We start from the raw sequence: 22586 nt of genomic DNA on the forward strand, positions 1-22586 counted from the left end.
TCAGAGTTATATGCTTTAGAAAAACATGCAGCCAGGCAGGTAAGTAGCATATTGAAAAGGGAGTCAGCATGGGTCTGTCAATATTCCTCTAACATCAGGTTTCCTTTAATTGATATACACACCTGTGGAGAATAATGTATTGATATAAACTACTGAATAATAGAATAATGTATTGATGTATTGTATTGAATAATGTATTGATGCACTAATATGTGGGTGGGGGTTAAAAGGTATTTAAAGTGACACTGAACCAAAAAAAAAATGATATAATTAATTGTATGTGCAGTACGGATAATTAACCTCCTGAGCGTTACCCCGCTCAGGAGGTTTTTCAGCTTTAGAGTCCCCAGGACTAATTCAACTGATTCCCTGGCTTGAAAAGCTTTAGCTAGCACTAGGCTAGCTAGTATAGGTACCCGGCACCCCGGATCGCCCCCCCCGATCCAGCCAGTTAATACATTACCCAGCCTGACTGCAGGGAAAGGCGCAGCCTCCCTGGACAGCTCCGCTGTTCTCTATGTGGAGAATCCTACATGACGTCACCGACGTCATGGCCAGACCCGATCCTCCCCGAGAGACCGGAGCTGTCCGGGGAGGCTGCGGCGATCGCTTGAGCCAGGCTGGGTAATCAACTGGCTGGATCAGGGGCAGTCAGGGGGTGCCGGCTACTTATACTAGCTAGCCTAGTGCTAGCTAAAGCTTTTACAGCCAGGCAGTCAGTTGAATTAGTCCTGGGGGACCTCTGAGGAGAGCGAGCGGTATGCCCGACACAGCATACATTGCTAAGGAGGTTAATAGAAGATTAGTGCAAAGAAAAGAGTCTCATATTTTTATTCTCTAATATTTGAAGTTTACAAACTAAACTCTGTATTTTAAAATATGAAACTGAGCAGAGCTAATGACTCTTTGAACTTTTACTGCAGTAAAATCTTATCTGAAGTTGTCTTTCACTGTTTCTTTGATGTATAAGTGTTTCAGAAAATACCACTGCTCTTTGACTAAATTAGTCGGAGAGCTCAGAAAAGCTATTTTCCATAAATGATAAGTGACGTTTCTTAACTCTTCCTGTACTGGAAACAACAAAGTCTCATATATTTGCTACTATTATTTCTAAGCTGTACTTCACTTACAATTCATTACATCATAAGTTTATTTTCACTTCAGATTCCCTTTAAGAGATTGCTTTCAAGACCTGAAGATGGAAAATATGAACAGGCCATTGCTGCTCTCTTTCTCTTTAAAAAAAATATGCTATCATCTGGTTTGCAGTGTCTTTTAGCAGCAGCCTGCAGTGCTGGTCCAGTATTGCGAGATTTGAGATTTGTGGCTAAAACTTTATTTATTATACACATTTAGATAGCACTGGTACTGTTACCATTATTTTATCATTATTGTAAATTGACAGTTTCTGCAGAACTCTATAAAGGACATCTTAAGATTCGAATTACTAAATGACCATCAAAATCTACAGTCCTTACTGCATTCTAGGGTCAATAGGAGTTCATTCACTATACGGTATAGGGTAATTACTGGCATTTATGCAAGTAGCTTATGGTCATCTGCTTTTCCAATGAACTCCAATAAACCATCTACAAATTAACCAATGAACTCCAACGAACTATCTAAAAATAGATGGGGAAAAAGTAGAAGTTGTAGAAGATTTCATTCCTGGGATCACACACCTGAAACAAGCATGCAGCTGATCTACTCAGACGTCTTGTCAGATCTGACAATAATGTCAGAAGAAATGCCTAATCTGCATGCCTGTTCAGGGTCTATGGCTGAAAGTATTAGAGACATATGTTCAGCAGGATAGCCAGGCATCTGGTATTGCTTAAAAGGAAGTACATATGGCAGCCTCCATATCCCTTTCAGTTCAGGTCACCTATTAATATGAGTAAAGTGTGATTTCCATTGGTGGTCCCAATGAGGACTGATGATGACTTGTTATTGCAGATACTCCATCTCAGAGGGTTCAGTTTATCCTGGGAACAGAGGATGATGATGAAGAACACATCCCTCATGACCTGTTCACTGAACTGGATGAAATCTGCTTACGGGATGGTGATGATGCTGAGTGGCGGGAAATGGCCAGGTTAGTATCACCAAATGTTTAGGATTTTAGACAAGACAAAACACTTCAGAGTTGAAGCCACTTTGGGCGCTTTCCACCAGAAGCATTAGGAAGCTTTGCTTGAAGACTCTTTACTGTTTTACTTACTGGCTTTAGCCAGGTTTCAAACCCAGAGCAGGATCATCTACAAGGCAACCTAGGCAGGTGCCTGGGCCTTGTAGTATTAAGGGGTCCTGCCGCAACCTTTTTTAACCCCTTTCACCAGCTCAGCCAAAGCTAATATAGACTCATATTACAGTTGCTATATCCCTCAAATTTGTGTGCAAATCCTAGCTATTTAACCACTCTAGTCCGCTGTATTGTGTATCTACACCCCGGTGGACTTCACTTACCAACCAGGGTTTTCGCCCGCAACCCCTACCCAGGATCTCCTACTATGCAAAGTTGCAATGTAATTATCAGCCTGTTGTTACGCCCCTGGTCAATGGCAGGGCTGTGGAGTCGGAGTCAAGGAGTACAGAGTTGGAGTACCAACTCCATAGCCCTGCAAGGGCTGTGGAGTTGAAGTTGAGGATTCGGAGCAGTTTTAGGTACCTGCAGTCGGAGTTGGTGATTTCATAAACTAAGAAGTTGGAGTTGGATGATTTTTGTACCGACTCTACAGCACTGGTCAGAGATCATTTGAAAGTCTGTGTCTCTGACTTATTGCATTTAGAGAGAATTCACACAGGAATCAGCACATGAGCCTAAATGGGTGTTGAGTTTTAAGAGCACAATCACATGTTTCAAAGAAGACCAATTCTGAATAATGTTAGGCTCCTGAATTACTTTTTGGCTACATTGAAAGTTGCACTATCCAATCATTATGACTGGAGATAAACATAAACTGTGGTTGCTTTCAAATTTTTTTGCATACTGGTCCGTAACTTCTTCCCGACTGCCTCACACTAATGGGGGGGGGGGAGGTGGTGCCGCCAGGACTGCCAAATGCCAATTGGCGTCAAGTCCTGGTGGCGGAGATTAGCAGGGAACGTGCGTGCATTTGATCCGTGATCAGCCTGCCAGCCACGATCGGAGCTGGCAGGCTGTTAGAATCAAAACAAACAGCTAATTATATTTATACAGCAGTCAGGGTAAATTTAGGGGGAGGGAGGGAGAGGAAAAACATAGGATTTTTAATTAAAAAAAATTTTTTTTTTAATTTGGGTGCTAAGTTGTATGACCGAGCAATAAATCATTAAAGTGGTGAAGTGCTAAATTGTAAAAAAAATCGCCTGGTCAGTAGGGGGGTATAAACACAGTTTGGTGGATAACAAATAATCAGTATAAACATTATACAGCATGATTCAATGTTTTAATTACAGAGTTTTAAAGAGACTCTGTAACAACATTTTGAGCCTTATTTCTTCTATCCTATATGCTCCAATAGCTGTTCTAATGTGCTCAGTCTTACTGCAGCCTTTCCTATTTGCACAGTGGCTGTATTATCTCTGTTATATGATCTAATCTTCTCTCCTCTGTCAGCTCTGTCGGGCTGAGGCAATCAGGCTGGAATGTGCTGTGCTGCTTGTGATTGGATAGAAGCTATACACACCCTCTCCAGGCCCCCTGCACACTCTGTATGACTCACACACTGAGCTACTCTCAGCATCTCTTGCTATGTCTTTTGTTTGTAAACACTGCATAAAATTGCAATTACAAGCCAGGATTGCAGCAGGGAGAGGCAGAAACAGCACAGAGGGGCCCAGGAGAACATAATGAATAGAATGGTATGCTTTTTATTGTAAGAATTTTACAGTACAGATTCTCTTTAAGGTCTATTGGAATGTGAACTCCAGACTGTAATTATTAGCAGTAAGTAGAAAATTCTGCAGACCTGCTAATCTCCATTGACCCAGCCAATTAAGCAATAATAATCTAACCGAAGGATCTAGCTGCCGACTAATCATCTGCCAGCTAGTTCATTGGCGACTGCTGGCTTTCATTGGCCTTTTTTCTTTTTCCTCCTGGGTCAGTGGATATTTACATGTTGAGAGAATGTTTTGTTCATCACTGGTATTAATATGGGTTCCTTATCACAGCAATTAAGTTGGATTAAACACACATTGTCAGAATTTCTGTTAAGCTTTCCATACACTAGTCGATACTTTCCATCCACACCCATCGATGATGCAAACGATTCATGATTGACTGTGTTTTGTGCTAAATTGAGAATTTCATGCATTCTCGCTAGATGGAAGAAGTCACTCACTTGGTGGTGGGTCAGTAACATGTTTCTAGCAGCATTCGATTTCGAGGAAACCAACGTAGAGTAGTGGAGCTTACTCTCACCTGTCCGTATGCACTTTCTCCTGTGTCACCAATGGGCGATCCTTTCTGTCTCTTCGATCCTCCCTGTCTCTTTTCTCTCAGGGCCCCTGTGTCTTGTTTATCACAAGACAAACACAAAAGACCAAACAATACATGCCTCTAGTGGTCATGTAAGGTATGGGATGGAGAAAAGACATGGACCAGTGGACAGATGAGTGTGAGCTTTGCTGACTGGGTTGGGGGGAGAAGACATAGATGGGAAGACCCAGCAGGCAATGCACCAATGGCACTGTTGGAGTCCTCAGCAATAGATACCAATTACAGAGCCCTAGCAGAAGTATCAGGGAGGGTTTTCACTGGTCAAATACTCAGTGAACCAGTGGGAGCCTCTCTGGGATTGGTATAACTGGCATTTCTTCAGTGTAGGGCCCGGAATGGACAGTGGCAGAAGTGGCAGATGCCCATAATGGACAGTCGGGGGGAAGGTGAGTACTTTGCAAAACCTAAACGTAGATGGCAAGCAACCTAGTGAGAACGTTCACCATCTGTTCTCATAGGCTAGCACTCAATCTGTCAACTTTGGTCTTCATCCACTCAATCCTTATTGCACATTCTTGCAATCTGTTCATCGGAATGGGGCCAGACGGATCTATTACTTTGCTTAGGATTTGTTTGCATCTACTGGGATCTGTTCCGTTCAGTTCCAACAGCGGTAACATTTTTACTTGCAGTGCAAACAAAGCTTTAAACTTAGTTATACCCAAACACCGGCTGCACCACTGTTGTTAGGAGGGCCTGAACTTATAGAGGTGATTTAATGTACTAGGTGAGATCTTGTACATACTCCATATGCTATAAGAAGTATTTAATAAGATGTTTGGAAGTCAGTTTTTCCAGCTGTAGGTTCATTAACGTCATGTTTCTCTTCCTGCAGATGGTTGAAGTTTGAAGAAGACGTGGAGGATGGTGGAGAGCGATGGAGCAAGCCCTATGTCGCCACGCTGTCACTTCACAGCTTGTTTGAGTTGAGGAGCTGTATTCTGCATGGTACTGTGCTGCTAGACATGAGGGCCAATACCTTAGAAGAAATTGCAGGTATTATTAACAACAGTTACTATCTATTGCATCCCTCTTGTTTGTTTCATGTAATATGGGATTCTAAAATGAGAGGAAAATATTGCTATTTTGTATTTATATACCACTGACATCTTCTGAATCACTTGATGAGGTACTGCACACCGTTAAGTCATTATAGCAGGACACAGGCGTGTCCTTGCGATATTGCGGGTGGACTTCTGGTGTTTTTTGATTAAGATTTCATTTGCCTCTTCCACATGTGATTTTTCATTTTCATTTGTGATTTTCAGTTTTTGTGGCAAAATACAATAGAATTACAAATGCATACCTCATGTGGGAAACAGGCAAGAAGCCATCCATACCAAAAACAACACAAGGACCAATGCAAATAAGCCCAAATCTTCAGTGACACTTTGACTTTAATCATATGGGCAGAAGCGTGAGTTTCTCCATATGCAGCAAATAGCCCACAATTCTAATAAATGTGCATCCTAAAGGTGTTTACCTGCTCTAGCTGGAACTTGGCTGAATCAAAATATTGCACTGTTTAAAAATAGGATTACATTAGAAATTAAGGCTTGAATTCCCTTTTTTGTCTTGGTCACAGTGCTTACACAGTCCAGCTCTGTAGTGAAGGTCCCCTGTAGGTTAGGGCTAGGCAGTGGGGGGGATCATTTAGGCATAGATAAAGGGAGGGCTCATGTGAGAACAGGGTTAGGTTAGGTGTTAGTATGTTACCGATAGTCCACTAGCGGCTTTCTCTGGTGCCCAAATTACGTTTGTGCCCTTTTTGAAAATACGCATTTTAGGAATCCCAACAAAAGTATTGTGGACTTTCTGGTGGAGTTTCCTATTGGTCTCTGCATCAAGGAGTCCAATAGGTCAGTGTACATTCCAATAGTAAACTCTATTGTTGCCAAGGGGGCTGGTAGGGCTGCAGCATGGTGTCAGCAATGCTGCGAAAGAAGCTTACAGGCAAGAGGATAAAAGCGTGGAGCGGTAAACATAGAACACTTTTTTTTTTTTTTTAATAAAGAAAGATATTTTGAATTATTTTAATGAAGAATGCATTCTTGAGTCTTTAAAAAAAGAAAAAACTTTGTAGGTTTTAATAATAATAATAATAATAATAATCTGAACATTTGTATAGCGCTTTTCTCCTGTCGGACTCAAAGCACTCAAGAGCTGCAGCCACTGGGACGCGCTCAAGAGGCCACCCTGCAGTGTTAGGGAGTCTTGCCTTGAACTCCTTACTGAATAGGTACTTGACCTAGCCAGGATTCGAACCCTGGTCTCCCATGTCAAAGGCAGAGCCCTTAACCAGTACACTATCCAGCCACTTTTCCTTCTAATTAACTAGGGGGTTGAAAATGCCCCGCTTTAAATATTTACCTGGGAAGGGATGCACATCTGGGTTTCCCCTCATTATTAAAGGAGGTCCCATTTTCCAACATAAGCTATCCATAGACTCTACCTCCAACTGTATGAGCTAGTTACCCCCAGCCTTTCTTGCAGAGCATCACCATGTCATGACCCATGTGGGCTGGTATTGTTCAGTTTTCAGGGCATCTTTGCAGCCACAATTTCTTCAAAAAAGGTGAAAAAAGTGTACCAAAACCTGGACAGTGGCATGGTGGAGGAGGATCAACTGTGAAATAGTCACCAAAAGATACTTATTTTGCGCGAATGTTTTTTTAATGTTTTTTTAAAAAGTTTAAATGCCGCCAACTTTAGCGGTTAATAGCAAAGCACCCGTATGTGCTAGAAACACCAAATTTGCAGGGTATGTTAAGGAGCACAGTGGGAACAAGAGGGGAAAATAAAAAAGACCTTGTCGTTTTTGAGAAAATCGATGTTTAAAGTTAGAAGGAAAAAGACTACATTTAAATGCAGTAAAATGACAGATAATATATCAACATGTATATAAATGTATTTAATAATCATTATTTTTTTTTTTATGTTCAGAGTGTGGGAAATAAGAAAATAGGTAAAGTTGTAAGGGATCTTTGTACTACCATATTGCGGCTGCATAGCATTCCCTGTCCAAGGCGTTGTCACTTCCACAGGGTTTCCAGGGGGTCTGTAAGTGGGTCCATACACACTGCGTACGGAGCCCCTGAAATCCTCATCACTAAATTCACGGCTCTTTCTTTTGTTCTATGTAAATTTACACTACCGTTATTAGGTTGATACATTATCTGTCATTTACCGCATTTAGATAGATACTTTTTTCCTATCGTTACTTTAAAATCGATTTTCTCCAAAACTACAGGGTCTTTTTTATTTTTATTTTTTATTCTTGTTCCCACAGTTCACCTTAATGTTTTCTTCTTCTAGCGTGTACGGGGGCTTTGCTATTAACTGCTAGTCGATGGCCATAGACTTCAATGTCAAATGTGAACGCAAATTTTTGACAAATAAAATTGTATCAAATGCAAATGACGAACAGCCCAAGTTTGCCGGGAACTGTCCGCCTATTTACCATAACCCTATTTGCTGCTCTAATTATACATCTACAGTTAACAAAAGGATTTAACAGATAATAAAGAGAACTGTTTAGAATTGAGATGGATGCCAAGAGCTGAGTGTGCATAAACATTCCCTATATGGCAGCCTCCATATACCCAGTGGCGTAGCTAAGGAGCTATGGGCCCTGGTGTAAGTTTTACATGGGGCCCCCCCAAGCACTCTATACATAGCAATTGATACGGCGCACCAAAACCTGCCAATGGCAACTACAGTGTCAGAGGTGCAAGAAGGGGATGGGGAACAGCTTGTTAATTATTACCACTATTCATAGTATCTATAGAAGTGATTATTATGAGCACAGGACCAATAAAGAGCTAATACTGTAGTTGAGGGAGGTCCCTTCGGGGCCCCTCTGGCCCAAGGGCCCCGATGCGGTCGCTACCTCTGCACCCCCTATTGCTACGCCCCTGCATATACCCCTTGCATAAAGGTTCCCTTTAAACATTTTCTGATAATGATAGACTGTTAGAATGTAGCCTGGTCACCTAGAAAGCAATGCTGTCCTATTTCTGAAACTGTACGATACACCTAATAAGATACCACTCTTTTATGATGTGTCCCTTTAAATCTGTAATAAAATCTGATCAAGGACTGAAGGGTTTAACGTCAGACTTAATAAAGAAGGTTCTATATTTGCAGCGTTACATTTTTCATCTTTTCTTTACATCTATATGGAAAATCCTATAAAGGGCCCCCGGGAGGCACATGAAATATGTATGTATCAGCATAGCAGTGCAGAATTTTTATCTTGATCAAAGCGGATGGAAGCCTGGGATGAGGATGGAGCAGGGAACACGGGGGAAGGGAACAATGTGCCATTTTGTAATGTAGTTTTATACTCATCTATTGTTCATGGCTGAGTTCCCCCGACTTGGTTCAGCAGCAGCTTGTCAGGAAGATTCCCATATAAGGCAGTGCGGTGAGTCACAATGTGCATGAAAATGTGTCCGAACCCCCAGATTTATTACTGGAGGCGTATAAAACTGGAGATCACCACTCATGGTATAAATTTACCTTCATAACACAGAAGGTATTCGCAATTATCCATCTTTAGGTAAGCAAGAAGAAGCTCCCAGGATGCATCACGTCTGAATATTTAAATCTTTCCTTTATGTCCTTGAAAAGCCAATCACACATCCAGAACTGCACGGGGGAAGGGGCAGCAACAGTTACAGGGGTTCTGTCGCCTTCATTGCTCGTCCCAATATCGTTCGGCATTACCGCCGCCCATCCGATTCACCATGGCGGGCCGACATCTTCGGATCGGTACATCGACAGCATGTCTGATCGATACATACGTCCAATTTCAACTTGAAATTGGTTGCATCTTTGATCAGGCATGCTCTTGGCAGCTTAGCCGGCCTTTGACCTGTGCAACCAGAGCGGTTGCACAGGGCGCCGGCTTTCAAGGGGGCGCCTAATAGCTGGTTACCTATACTGAGAGCACCTTCACCTGATTTCCTATAGTGGGGGCACCTATAGCTGTCTACCTTTACTGAGGGCACCAACACATGGCTACTTATACTGGAGGCACCTACACCTGGCTACCTATGGGGGTGATGGAGACCTTCAACTGACTATACTGGGGGCACCTATGCTTGGCAACCTATATTGAGGGCACCTACACATGAGATCGGGGGTGGTTTTTTTTGGGGGGTGCACTGCGTCTATAACGCGTAGTGCAAATTGTTGGTGCTGTGCTATCATTGTAAATGGGGGCGGGGGGGGGGGATAACTGTCCCACTGATTGTTTTTATTAATATTCCTGAAAGGTTCTAGCCTTCATTGCTAAGTATATTCAGGATAATTCACTCTTTCCATCCATTCGTGGTTATTAATAGTATTTTTCCTATTATACATATGTGACGTGTCACAGAGTTCTGAGCATTTGGCAGGATGTGTCACAACGTCAAAAAGGTTTCTAACCACTGTCCTAGGAGATATCTCAGGAGAAAAGGTGAATTGCATATGGGCCTGTGTGTGTGTGTGTGCGTACGCGCATGTGTGAAGAGGATGAAGGGGGGGGCGCAAAAATCAGGTTTCGCTCAGGGCGCTGTGAAACCTAAGGCCAGCCCTGCTTGGCAGCACCGATTTTCATCCTATGCAACAATAATTATTAAATCGGGTGGTCGATCGGCCGCCAAGTCGAGAGATGTATTGCCATCTTTACAGCGTGCTTATAGCCTATTCATTTTACACAGAGCCATCCTAATCCAAATTGCATTCAGCTGTTTCAGGCTCATCGCTCCTTATTGGTGCAAGGCGTGGATGAATACATTCTGTGGATAGGGCTTGGGAAATTGAGCCTAAAGCCTTGTAGGCGTATGCGTGGACTGTCTCCCGTAGTGATAAGGACTCAATCCTTTGGGTAGCAATTCGGGATCATGTTCTGTACAGATGTATCACTAGCCTAGAGGCTCCCAATACATCTGTTACTATGGAGTGAGGTGGAGATATGACACATTGCAAACAATGCTTGGAGGTAAGTGGTCAAAATGTAGACATTGCCAGATATTTAGACAACATCGGTAGGTTAGATACTCATTGAAGGGGGTTCTTATAGGTAACATGAGGGATATGGAGGCTGACCTATTTATTTCCTTTAATGCATATTACCTTGCTGTCCTGCTAACCACCTGCCTCTAATACTTTTTTTTTTCTGCCTCTAACAGCATGCAGCAGATCTGATGTTTATGACATTATTGTCAGATCTGACAAGATTGGCTGCATGCTTGCTTCAGGTGTGTGATTCATACACTATTGCAGGCAAATAGATGAGCAGATCTGACAGGCAACTGGTATTGTTTAAAAGGAAATAAATATGGCAGCCTCCAGATCCCTCTCGCTTCAGTTGTCCTTTAAAATCCCAGTGGTTATGGTTTGCCATGGACTAACTGGGTACTCTGCAAGAGCTCACTGATCAAGCAATAGAAGAATAGAGGGCTGATGTAGTCACAGGGTGGAGCACAGCATGGGAAGTGCTCCACACACTGGTTATATTAATTTAGGTTTGGCTCTCACTTGATAATTTGGGCGGCCATAGACCACTCTATAAATTGGGCGCAAGTTTCGCTATATAATAGCAGAATTTTGGCAAGGGATAATTCGAAGCTATAGTGGGCACCGTAGTTCTGCTACACAGTAGTGTTAGGAGTTGGGGAGGGGGGGGGTGATTTAGTGTTAAGCATAGTTGGGGGGTCTAGTGTTAGGCATAGGTAGGGGATGGTTAGGTTTAGGCTTAGATGGGGGTGGTTGGGGCTAGGAGTAGGTAGGGGAGGGCTCATATGAAAGTTAGGAACCAGTTAGGTCATAGTACAGTATCCGTAAATTTACCAATATTCTACTTACGGTAAAATTACAACGTGAAATATTGGTAAAATTACTGAGATTTTACTAACGTTAAAATTTGATTCTAAAATATTGGTAAATTTACCAACCTTCTACTAGTGGTTAAATAAGAGAGCAGAATATCGGTAAATGTATGGATAACCTACTTACCAATAAATCTGCACCTATAACTGGTAAATACACGCCCATTTTAACTTGCGTCTATTTTAAATGTACGCCCACACACAGGGAGGGGGAAGTTATGTCTAAAAGCATGGAAGCCTTTGTCTTGATTACCTGATGTATGCTTTAAAGGGCCCTGTAGCGAAAATTAGGCTACTAGGCTAACCCTGATAGCATGTACCTAATATTAGGAGCATAAGTTACTAAGAGTTTCTTATTTTTTAAATGTGGACTTAGAAAGCATATGCAGAGATCCTGGAGGGGATTTTTTTTATTTATAACACAAAAAGTACAGTTGAGGTCAAAATGATTAGCCCCCATCTCACCCCCCCCCCCCCCACCCCCCGCCTTATGAAATTAGAAGACCTTTCAATTGATTTCTTTACAGAAATAACCAAATGTTAGTTATTTTAGAAATAAACAAACTTTAAAAAAACAATGTCCACTATGTTTAATTGACTACATGTGTTGTTAGGAAACTAATTGACTGCACAGGTGCGGTTTCAAAGCTGAAAGGTTAATAACTGTTGGTGTGTTTTGAAAGCAAACATTCACCCGGGGCTAATATTTTTACTATATTTGAGCCTAAAAATGTATTTTATATTACAAAATGTAGCAAAAGCCACTAAAAAGCCCTGGTGAATGTTTGATTAAATACATTTTCATCAGTGCTGCAACACATTGGGAAGACGTTTAGGAAAATGTTCCATAATTCCTTAGACGGCTTATAATTTTGGCCTCAACTGTACATGCCGCAAAGGAATACATGCACAAATTTTTGAGGGTAACATAATTAAAGAGTGACTCCTCCTTAGTACAAAAAGCTATACAAGATTTGTCATCACTATACATACCATTTTGTACTGGAATACAATTAAACTCTTTTTTTTTCAACTTCAGTCTGCTGTAACTATTTTAAGAAATGTATTAGAAACCATGGCAACAGTATACAGCTTGTTGTGAAACATACCCATAATTATCCTCTCCACTTGTCTCATTGGTTGATAAGTTTTGCACTGCTACATGAAAGGGAAGGATCTTGCATATCTCTAGAGATGTTTGCTCTGTGTTCATACCATCTGGAGTAATCATTTCTATCTCACTAGCAGCTGAGAGCATAATAACAACTTTCACATTAAAAATGCTGAGCTACTGGACAGTGACCATAGTAATGAAACCAGAGGTGTAACAGCAGGGGGGCCCAACACTGTGGGTGGTCTCAAATGTTTGCTCTTCCTTCTTTTTGTAACGATAGGTGTCAGCAACCAGAGAGAGAATCTGATCCTTGGCGATCCGCAGTATCCCCAAGAATACAGATATACCCGATTATTGAGGATCTGCGGAATCGTCAATAATAATAATAATAATAATCTGAACATTTATATAGCGCTTTTCTCCTGTCGGACTCAAAGCGCTCAAGAGCTGCAGCCACTGGGACGGCCACCCTGCAGTGTTAGGGAGTCTTGCCTTGAACTCCTTACTGAATAGGTACTTGACCTAGCCAGGATTCGAACCCTGGTCTCCCATGTCAAAGGCAGAGCCCTTAACCAGTACACTATCCAGCCACCACCATCAATAATCAGATATGTCTAACCTCTAGACACCTGAGAGAGTGTAAGTATTTAGGTGCAAACAGTAATACTTTGAGGACCTCACCTGGAAGACAGGTGCAAGAGCAGATAGGAATACTGCTCAGCAACAAGTTCCTTCCGTAGTCTGGACTCTCCACGGGGAGGAGTCAGACAGGGAGTGGGAAGGACAGAACGTGAGTGACACCAATGGGGAAGTGTCACTGACAGATCTGCGAACTATCTCCTAACAGGAGAGATAGTTCTCGAGGTCGGACAAGCCAGGTCGTTAACACACGGACAGATAAAGTACAGAGACAGGAGGCAGATGCAGAATCCAGAGACTAGCCGAGGTTTGGCAACAGAGTATCAGAATGACAAAGGTACAAAATCAGAGATCAGAAGAATGGTCAGGAAAGCAGAAGGTCAAAACAAATAATCAACAATTGCTAGACTAAGGTGTGAGCTCCATGATCATCAACACCTAGGAAACTGTCTAGATAATAACACAGATACAATTCAATTAGTACTTTAAGTTATCAACAGAATTTGGCTAAGTGTGGATCCCCGGCTCCGGCCGGTTCTAGCACACTTTGGGATCTGACTATGGTCTGAGTGCCTTCACATAAGTGTTAGCAATGGCAGACAACCAGCAACTGACAAGCAGCAGAATATATAGTTGCTGGACTCTGCCGCCCCGCCCGAGCCATTCAGCCAATCATGAGTCCTGCAGGAATCAGCTGATCTTCCTGATCAGCTGACACTTCCCCTGCTGGTATAAAGGTCCTGAGTTCAGGCCCGCGCACGCGTAGCTCTCCATCTGCCTATGTGCAATAACAGACCCAGCCACACCAAGCGCGCGCTGCTGCATGCAAACCGCTGCGTTGGACGCGGAAACAGCTGCTTTGCTGTCAGGACATGCGGCGGCTTTTCCGCATTCCACCATACTACCAGACGCGTGTCTATGCGTGCAAACCGCCGCGTTGGACGCGGAGTCAGCCGCCTTGCTCTTGGCACAGGCGGCGGCTTTTCCGCGTTTTCTCACACTTTTAACACAGGACCCCTTCACCAGTGGCAACACATGTTATGGTTGGTGGAGTCCTAGAAGCCTACCAATATAATTCTGGCAGCATTATGGTTGTGGGGTTCGCCATGGGAAAAGGGGGTGTCAACATTGTAGGGCCCCATCACATTTTTGCTAGGAGGGAAAACGATTTGTATGTGCATCCCCAAATCAAAGTATTTCTGTGTAAAACAGCTTGTTAAAATACTCGAACTATGATGAGCAATTAAATGACAAGGTTTTTTCCTTTAAGAAAGGGAAATTACTCTTTAACTTATATTATTCAGGACACTCAAAGACCTTGATGCACTAACCGCTGGTAATATTGCAGTGTGCAGGTAGCCTATGGCAATATTACTGTTACTACGGCCAACAGTGTACTGTGCATTATGCAATTAGCATGATATACAGTACATGGGTAACTCAAGTGTTGCTATGTTAATGCGTATTATGCTACTTGCATAATCATGTATTGTGAGTCGCACTAATTGCGTAATGCAAGGTATGCGGCTGGCTGTAGTAGCAGTAATAGGTGTGATCAACCCCAATGTTTGGTATTAATGGAATCGGAAGAAACAGGATAATATAAACTTGTACGTAGTTTGGATACTTTTGATAACAGTTTCCTGCAGAAGTGCTATTTTTTTTTTTTAAAAAGGTAAAAAAACATTTTCTAAATAATGAAAATTTAAATCTTCACATTAACCTGTTCAGCACCCCTGGACAGTGTTTCTACGCACCTGTGGATTTCACTTCAGCATCAGGGGCATAGATTCACGTATTCAGCGGTTTACAGTGACACTCGCCTCCCGTGGCGCCCACACCCCCCCTCTCTCCCCCCCCCCCCCCACAGTAGAGTACTGATCGAGAATAGGAACATGTTTTCCCATTTACCGATTATTGTGCCAGTAGTGAATGATGATCTGGTATCAATGAGATGCTGATCGTCATTCACAGCTTTTCACTACTTCCTCTGTACTGTTCAGTACACAGGATAGTATGGGGACATCTAGTGGCACACAATAAAAATATACCTAATAAAAAAAAATCCCCAATTGTAACCACCTATTTCCCCCTCCTATCTATATAACCAGTTACCTGGTTTACAAAAAAAAAAGTGACAGCATAAAAAAAAATAAAAGTTACCTTAGGGACTTTTGTATGTCATAAGGGTATATCTCTATCACTTTTGCAAATTAAGGCTTGTAATTATTGATCTAGTATAAAGAAATGCAAATAGAAAACATACACCTTTAATCAAGGCCAGTTTAAGGGGCTCCAGGGCCCTGGGGCAAACTGAAGCAGAGGTCGGGGGCCCTGGGGCAATTGTCCCCTTTGCCTCTATGGCAGCACCGGCCCTGCCTTTAATACCAAATTAAATATTGTTGCGATACATTGTATTAGGGACACAATTCAAACATTGTAATAACCGGGACAAATGGTCAAATAAAAAGTGTTTGTTTTATCCATTGTAGAACATTTTATTTTAAAGAGACTCCGTAACAAAAATTTCATCCTGTTTTTTATCATCCTACAAGTTCCAAAAGCTATTCTAATGTGTTCTGGCTTACTGCAGCACGTTCTACTATCACCATCTCTGTAATAAATCAACTTATCTCTCTCTTGTCAGACTTGTCAGCCTGTGTCTGGAAGGCTGCCAAGTTCTTCAGTGTTGTGGTTCTGTGATGCATCTCCCCCCTCCAGGCCCCTCTCTGCACACTGCCTGTGTACTATTTAGATTAGGACAGCTTCTCTCTTCTCTCTTATCTTTTACAAGCTGGATAAATCCTCCTCTGAGCTGGCTGGGCTTTCACATACTGAGGAGTTACATACAGGCAGAGCTGTCTGCACTCTGCAGGAAGAAACAGCCTGACACTTCAGTGGAAGATAGCTGCAGGGGGAATGAAACACACAAATGATCTCTTGAGATTAAAAAGGAAGGCTGTATACAGCCTGCTTGTGTATGAATGTATTTTCTATGTGTGGACAAACTGTACATCAACCTACTTCCTGTTTTGGTGGCCATTTTGTTTGTTTATAAACAAACTTTTTAAAACAGTTTTTAACCACTTTTAATGCGGCGAGGAGCGGCGAAATTGTGTCAGAGGGTAATAGGAGATGTCCCCTAACGCACTGGCATGTTTACTTTTGTGCGATTTTAACAATACAGATTCTCTTTAAAACTATAATGGCTGAAAACTGAGAAATAATGATTTTTTTTCCTATTATGCAGCTAAAATAAAATAATTCTTAGCAAAAGGTACCACCCAAAGAAAGCCTAATTTGTGGTGAAAAAAATCATTTCGGTGTCATATAGTGGCAATAGCTTTTGGCGAATTAATGGGAGGAGCGAGAAATGTTAAAATTGCTGTGGTTTTTAAGGGGAAATATCCTGTGGTGGGGAAGTGGTTAAAAAGAATGAAAATAGAATAAATTTCCATTTGCTGTATCTCAGCAAAAATAGTGTAGCTTTTGGATTAATACACAAAGCAATTAAAAAGTTTTTAACTCATGCATTATGACAAAGTGACAACATTTTTTTTAACAGGTACATTTTTATTGAAGACTAGCCATCCCGCGTCGTAGCATACGCCGCATCTATCTATCTAATAGAGTACGTGCCTCAACCTTGAAGCAAGAAGAAGTAGGCTTTCCATGAGAAAATGTATGCGTGCTCAAACACCAAGTTTAACCCTAGCAAGTCTGGCTTTGCAAATCCGGCCTAATTGGCTATTCATGAGGCAATGCTCATGCAAATATGCATTTGCTTTCGCATGCCAAACTATGCAGGGTCAAAAAACCAATACTGCAAAGTGCTCTCTCGCTGCCTGGGAACCACAGCGGCACCCCGGAGTGGGAGGCTGGGTGGCGCAGCTGCCCCCCCCCCAAGCGTGGCCAGCGCTGGGGAGAGCCGTCCGCACCCACCTCCTAATATTAAAAACAGCCACTTACCTTAACGTCCATTGGGTTCTGCTACATGCGCATTAATTTTCTCATGGAAAGCATTTTGTGCAGTTTGTATCCTTTGGAGGCAGGTGGTGGATGGCTTGCTCCGGTGGTGTGAATCCTGGAGTGAGTGCGCCTGTCCTCCCCCCCCCACCCCCCTCTAGAGTGCTGTATGTGAGCCAGCCCTGAGCTCTAAAGCTCGGGGTGACCCATGCTTCTCTCCTTTCTCATGTGGTGCCCCCAAATTAATGCGCATGTAGCAGAATGCAATGGACGTTAAGGTAAGTGCCTGTTTTTAATAGTGGGAGGTGGGTGCAGACGTCTCTCCCCGGCGCTGGCCAAACTTGGGAGGGGGGGGGTCGTCCACGCCACCCAGCCTCCCCCTCCGGGGTGCCGCTGTGGTTTCCAGGCAGTGAGAGAGCCTGGGACCCTGCGGTCCCCCCAGTTGTATAAAAAGGGGGCATTGGGAATCCTCCCCGTGGCGCTCCTGGAGGCCTGGAGCACACCAAAAACTGCTAGCAGATCCGCAAAATGCTAGCAGATTTTGAAACGCTTTTTCTTATTTTTCTGTAGCATTTCACCTAGCATTTTGCGGTTTTGTAAAGCGTTTTTGGTGTAGTAGATTTCATATATTGTTACAGTAAAGGTGTTACTGAACAGCTTCTGTAACAAAAACGCCTGCAAAACCGCTCTGAACTGCCGTTTTTCAGAGCGGTTTGCGTTTTTCCTATACTTAACATTGAGGCAGAAACGCTTCCGAAATCCAAAAAAATGCCTCACCTCGGGAGTATGCGTTTCAGCAAAACGCCTCCCGCTCTGGTGTGCACCAGCCCATTGAAATACATTACCCAAGCGTATCCGCAGCCGCAAGTGGATCGCAAAACGCTGCCGAACCGCTCTGGTGTGCACTAAGCCGGATAGTGCTAATGTAGCATGTAGCAGGGTGACTGCTTTGTGGTATTGGTTTGTGCATGCATTTGCATGAGCATTGCCTCATGAATATCCAATTAGGCCATATTTGCAATGTCAGACTTGCTAGGGTAAGGCCTCTTTTCCATGGACTGTGAATAGGCAGTGAAATGGCTCTCAAACTCTCACAACTGCTCACTGCTGCCTGGTAACTGCTCACTGCTGCCTGGTAACTGCTCACTGCTGCCTGGTAACTGCTTGCTGCTGCCTGGTAACTGCTTGCTGCTGCCTGGTAACTGCTTGCTGCTGCCTGGTAACTGCTTGCTGCTGCCTGGTAACTGCTTGCTGCTGCCTGGTATCTGCTTGTTGGTGCCTGGTAACTGCTTGCTGCTGCCTGGTAACTGCTTGCTGCTGCCTGGTAACTGCTTGTTGCTGCCTGGTAACTGCTCACTGCTGCCTGGTAACTGCTTGCTGCTGCCTGGTAACTGCTTGTTGTTGCTGCCTGGTATCTGCTCACTGCTGCCTGGTAACTGCTTGCTGCTGCCTGGTAACTGCTTGCTGCTGCCTGGTAACTGCTTGTTGCTGCCTTGTATCTGCTCACTGCTGACTGATAACTGCTTGCTGCTGCCTGGTAACTGCTTGTTGCTGCCTGGTAACTGCTTGTTGCTGCCTGGTATCTGCTCACTGCTGCCTGGTAACTGCTTGCTGAGCACACAGCTCAACAGTCCGTGGAAAAGAGGCCTTAAACTTGGTGTTTGATCACGCATAAATTTTCTCATGCAAAGTACTTCTTGTTTGAAGGTTGAGGCACTTAGTCTATTATATATATAGATTTTCAATTTTGTTACAACATCAACAGGGTATAAAACAAAAACAATATACCTTAACATATTGTAGGACCAAGGTAGGTCCAAAAAAGTGACAACATTTATTCAAGTCTTCTCGGTATGAAATTCCACTAGCCCTACAGGAGTTAAACAGCTCCCACCCTTCGACAGAAGCTCATCAGAATAACCCAAAATATTTGTAATTAAGAGTTAATTCTGGTGGCGCTTCCCGATGCCAAAAGCACATCGGATTTCGAATGCAGATTGGACATTTTATAATTATTGAAGGTTTTATTAAATGAAACATTGTGAGTTTGCTGGGAGGGATTAGCGGAATGAAATACTCGGTAGGCCGAATAAGATCGCTGGAAACCGACAAGCTCGGTAAATGGGACTTGGCACTGCACCAACAGTGTTACGTAATCCCTGTTCAGGTTATTATTTTATGTGGCAGGGGATTTTAATCCTGATATTAACAAGTATACTTGCAATAATATTTAATGCAGAAACCATTATTTTATGGGATGTCTTGGACTGTGATGGGTGCCAAATGAAGAAAAAGTGTTAATATGTCCAGAGTATATTAACATGTACCTTTACCACATTTGTCAGTGCAATACAAGTGTAAATCAAAAGACCCTGAATTGGGTGCATGCATATGAGTCCACTGTTACACCAAACAGAAGTGTTTAATGCAGAAGTGGCACAATGGGGAAAATCGGCCCCCAGGATATGATAGAACTATGTAAAAACAATTAAAAGAAAGGATGAGGTGGTTTACCTAAATGAAGACAATTCGTGTATAGAACTCACACATTTTATAAATATGCACTAGAAACACGTTTTGTGGGACTGAGCCCACTTCCTCAGGCCGGAAAAAGTTCCTAGAACCATTTTCCATTTGTTTTTTACACCTTGTCTTATCCTGCCATATGAAAAAATCATCCAGGTCACTTAAGCCTTTTACTGACTACTATGTGATCATTTCTCACTTCCTTACATTTTGAGGTCTCATGATGTCTTCTCTCCACCTAGACAGCAAAAGGTAGTTGTGAGGCATGACCATGTAGAAGTCAACAAGCAGGTTTGAGTGATTCTTTTATTTAATGTGGCCATCATCAAGAAAAGTCTCCATTTGCTGTTTCTGGAGTTGCATCTTTGAGAATTAGTCGGTCTACTCTTACTTTAAAGTAGAACTATTGTGAAAATGTCCCCTCTGCTCTAAAAGATTAGCTGTTCCATAAAAAAACAGCTATTTCATAAAGTTACTGGAATGATTGATAGACTGTGTTTCACTTTGCTGTGAAGTTTAGGATGAGTTTGAGGATATACCATATACATATAATGACTGTCCAAAGCAATGCTGTACTTTGAGCTGTGTGGACTTGTGATATTTATACAGATGACATTACCATGGGACATATGCATATAGTATAAACATATGAGCAAAAAAATGTAGGAAACTTTGTTAGTCATGCCCAACTCAAGCACAGTTTAAACAATATTTGCCCAGAGATGTACTGGAACAACTGAATGTTAAGTATATTCACGATTATTATGTGCAGGATCTCAGTAAAAGACTATTCCGATACCTCAGCAGAGACTGCTATCGGATTTCCCACCAACAGATCAAAAAATCGAATTTGAATACAATGCAAATGTAATAAGCGTGAGTTTAAATTTTTTTACTAATGTCTTTGCTATGTGCTCAACATTTTTATTTATTATTTTAACTTTTTTGTTGTTTTGGTTCAACTGATTTAATTAAAATAAAAAAAAGAGAGTACTAGAATATGCATTTTCATTGGGCCCATGCCATTTCATTTGATTTGCAACAGATATGATTCTCGACCAACAAGTGGCTTCTGGACAGCTTAGTGAAGACGTCCGCCATAGAGTTCATGAAGCCCTCATGAAACACCATCATCACCAAAACCAGAAGAAGCTAAGTAACAGAATACCAATAGTCCGCTCCTTTGCTGACATCGGCAAGAAGCAGTCAGAACCTCATTCCATGGACAAAAATGGTAAGTTTCTTGTTTTTTTTTTAATTTAATGAATCAATTTGACATGCTAACTCTGATCAGATATGATTGCATTCTGAAATGTGTGAATTACGCACAGAAGTCCTTTGAAGGCATATAGAAAACATACGTGTAGTGATGGGATGAGATATTGCAGTTATAGTGCATTGGTTAAGCAAGACAATGTATTTGAAAGAGTTTGAAAGTGTATTCTTGAACCAAAGTTATCTTAAAGGCACTTGACTCCAGCTTTACTTGGACACTGTATAGTCTCTCTCAGGTGATGGTGGTAGCTCTCAAAACAAGGAGGGGGAAATTTATGTTAAGACACCAAAATCCATATTCACAACTTAACCCAAGTGATTGAAAGTAACTAGAACACTAACAAGGCACCTAAAACTATAACTCACTGAGCTTTATACTGCCATCTACTCTAACACTTAGTGACCTGATTAATTGGGATACCTGTCGTCTTCAGGTGTTTCAAGCCATTCTACAACCTACAGCAGTTTATGACTTTATTGGAAGGTAGAGTGGAGAGTTGACAGGTAGAGTGGGAAGGTAGTCCAATACTTGACTTTCTTTTTAATGTATTTTCATCTTTTTATATATAGTTCTAGTTACAAGGGCCCTTATTCAATTCACATTAAGCTTTCTCCTAGGAGACAATTGATCATCTTCTATTTGAAATAACAATTTCAAAACTCTGCAATTAAAAAATAAATAAATAAAGTACTGTCAAAATTAAAAATTAATTATTTTCTTTCTTGCTGGTGACTTAAAGGGCATTTTATTGATAAAGAATAAAAATATCACCTAGGAGAAAACTTGGGAGAAAAAGTGAGTTGAATAAGGGCCAAGGAGTTATGGGGCCCGGCTGTCCCTGGCTCAGTAGGAGGTTAGCAGGGAGTGGTACATCAACCAAGATTGGTTTCAGTAGCTTGTGGTGAGCTGTGTGCATTAAATGAGAAAAATATGCTACTTGCTAACAGGACCCTGTTATAGCTATGCTTCCCATCAAGGAACATCAACTAGCTTACTATACTATTTGATGACTGTGTTCTAACTAACATTGTAACTATTGTTGGTATTCAAAGCTTGGAAGGAGGAAGTATCAGAGTTAAATGAAACACACTCCATCCTGCTGTTCAATGCTGAATGGTGCTCAGGGGAGAGTACCGTGATGCAACGCCTTAAAGTGAACCAGAGACAAAGCATCCTCGTGTATTTTACCATATATATCAGTGGGAACATTAGAGAAAACACCAACCCTGCTCTCTGTTTTATCCTTCACTGCTCAGCCTGCTTGTGATCAGCCCTGATAAAATTACAGACTGAGTATTCAGTCTGGCTTTGCTCAGGAATCTTTATAGCTGAGTCTGTCTTCTCTTATGTCTTTTCAAGCCCAAGCCTGGCGGTAATTTGGGCTCCGTCTTTTGATAGCGCCTAAATTACTATCTGAGCTATGCTTTAGCCATAATTTCTATTACAGCCTATGGAGGCGCAGGCTGCAATGATATCTCCATTGCTGTTTTTACTTGATGTGTTACTACTTTTCAATCCACATATAGAGGTGTTCATTGCCAGTATAGTCATAGCTCCCAACTGTCCCTCTTTTGGAGGGACAGTCTCTCTATATGGGAGCCATGTCCTGCTGTCCCTCTTTCTTCCTCATTTGTCCCTCTTTCAGGACTGATGTAGGTGTTTTTCTACTGAAAAAAATGTGTTTAATTGACTCTAAACTTTATT

At 42.1% G+C, this 22586-nt stretch overlaps 1 protein-coding gene across 6 annotated transcripts in view; it reads left to right on the top strand.

The window, feature by feature from the left end:
* Positions 1-22586, top strand: part of SLC4A10 (solute carrier family 4 member 10) — a 289049-nt gene that overhangs the window by 156431 nt on the left and 110032 nt on the right. For all 6 annotated transcript variants that reach the window (XM_068245670.1, XM_068245665.1, XM_068245671.1 and 3 more), the window contains exons 4-6: positions 1957-2095; positions 5319-5479; positions 20652-20840. In XM_068245670.1, the coding sequence (XP_068101771.1) occupies positions 1957-2095; positions 5319-5479; positions 20652-20840 (489 nt within the window). The remainder of the gene's footprint in view (positions 1-1956; positions 2096-5318; positions 5480-20651; positions 20841-22586) is intronic.

This window comes from Hyperolius riggenbachi, chromosome 7 (assembly GCF_040937935.1).
Source record: "Hyperolius riggenbachi isolate aHypRig1 chromosome 7, aHypRig1.pri, whole genome shotgun sequence".
NCBI classification, from domain to species: Eukaryota; Metazoa; Chordata; class Amphibia; order Anura; family Hyperoliidae; genus Hyperolius; species Hyperolius riggenbachi.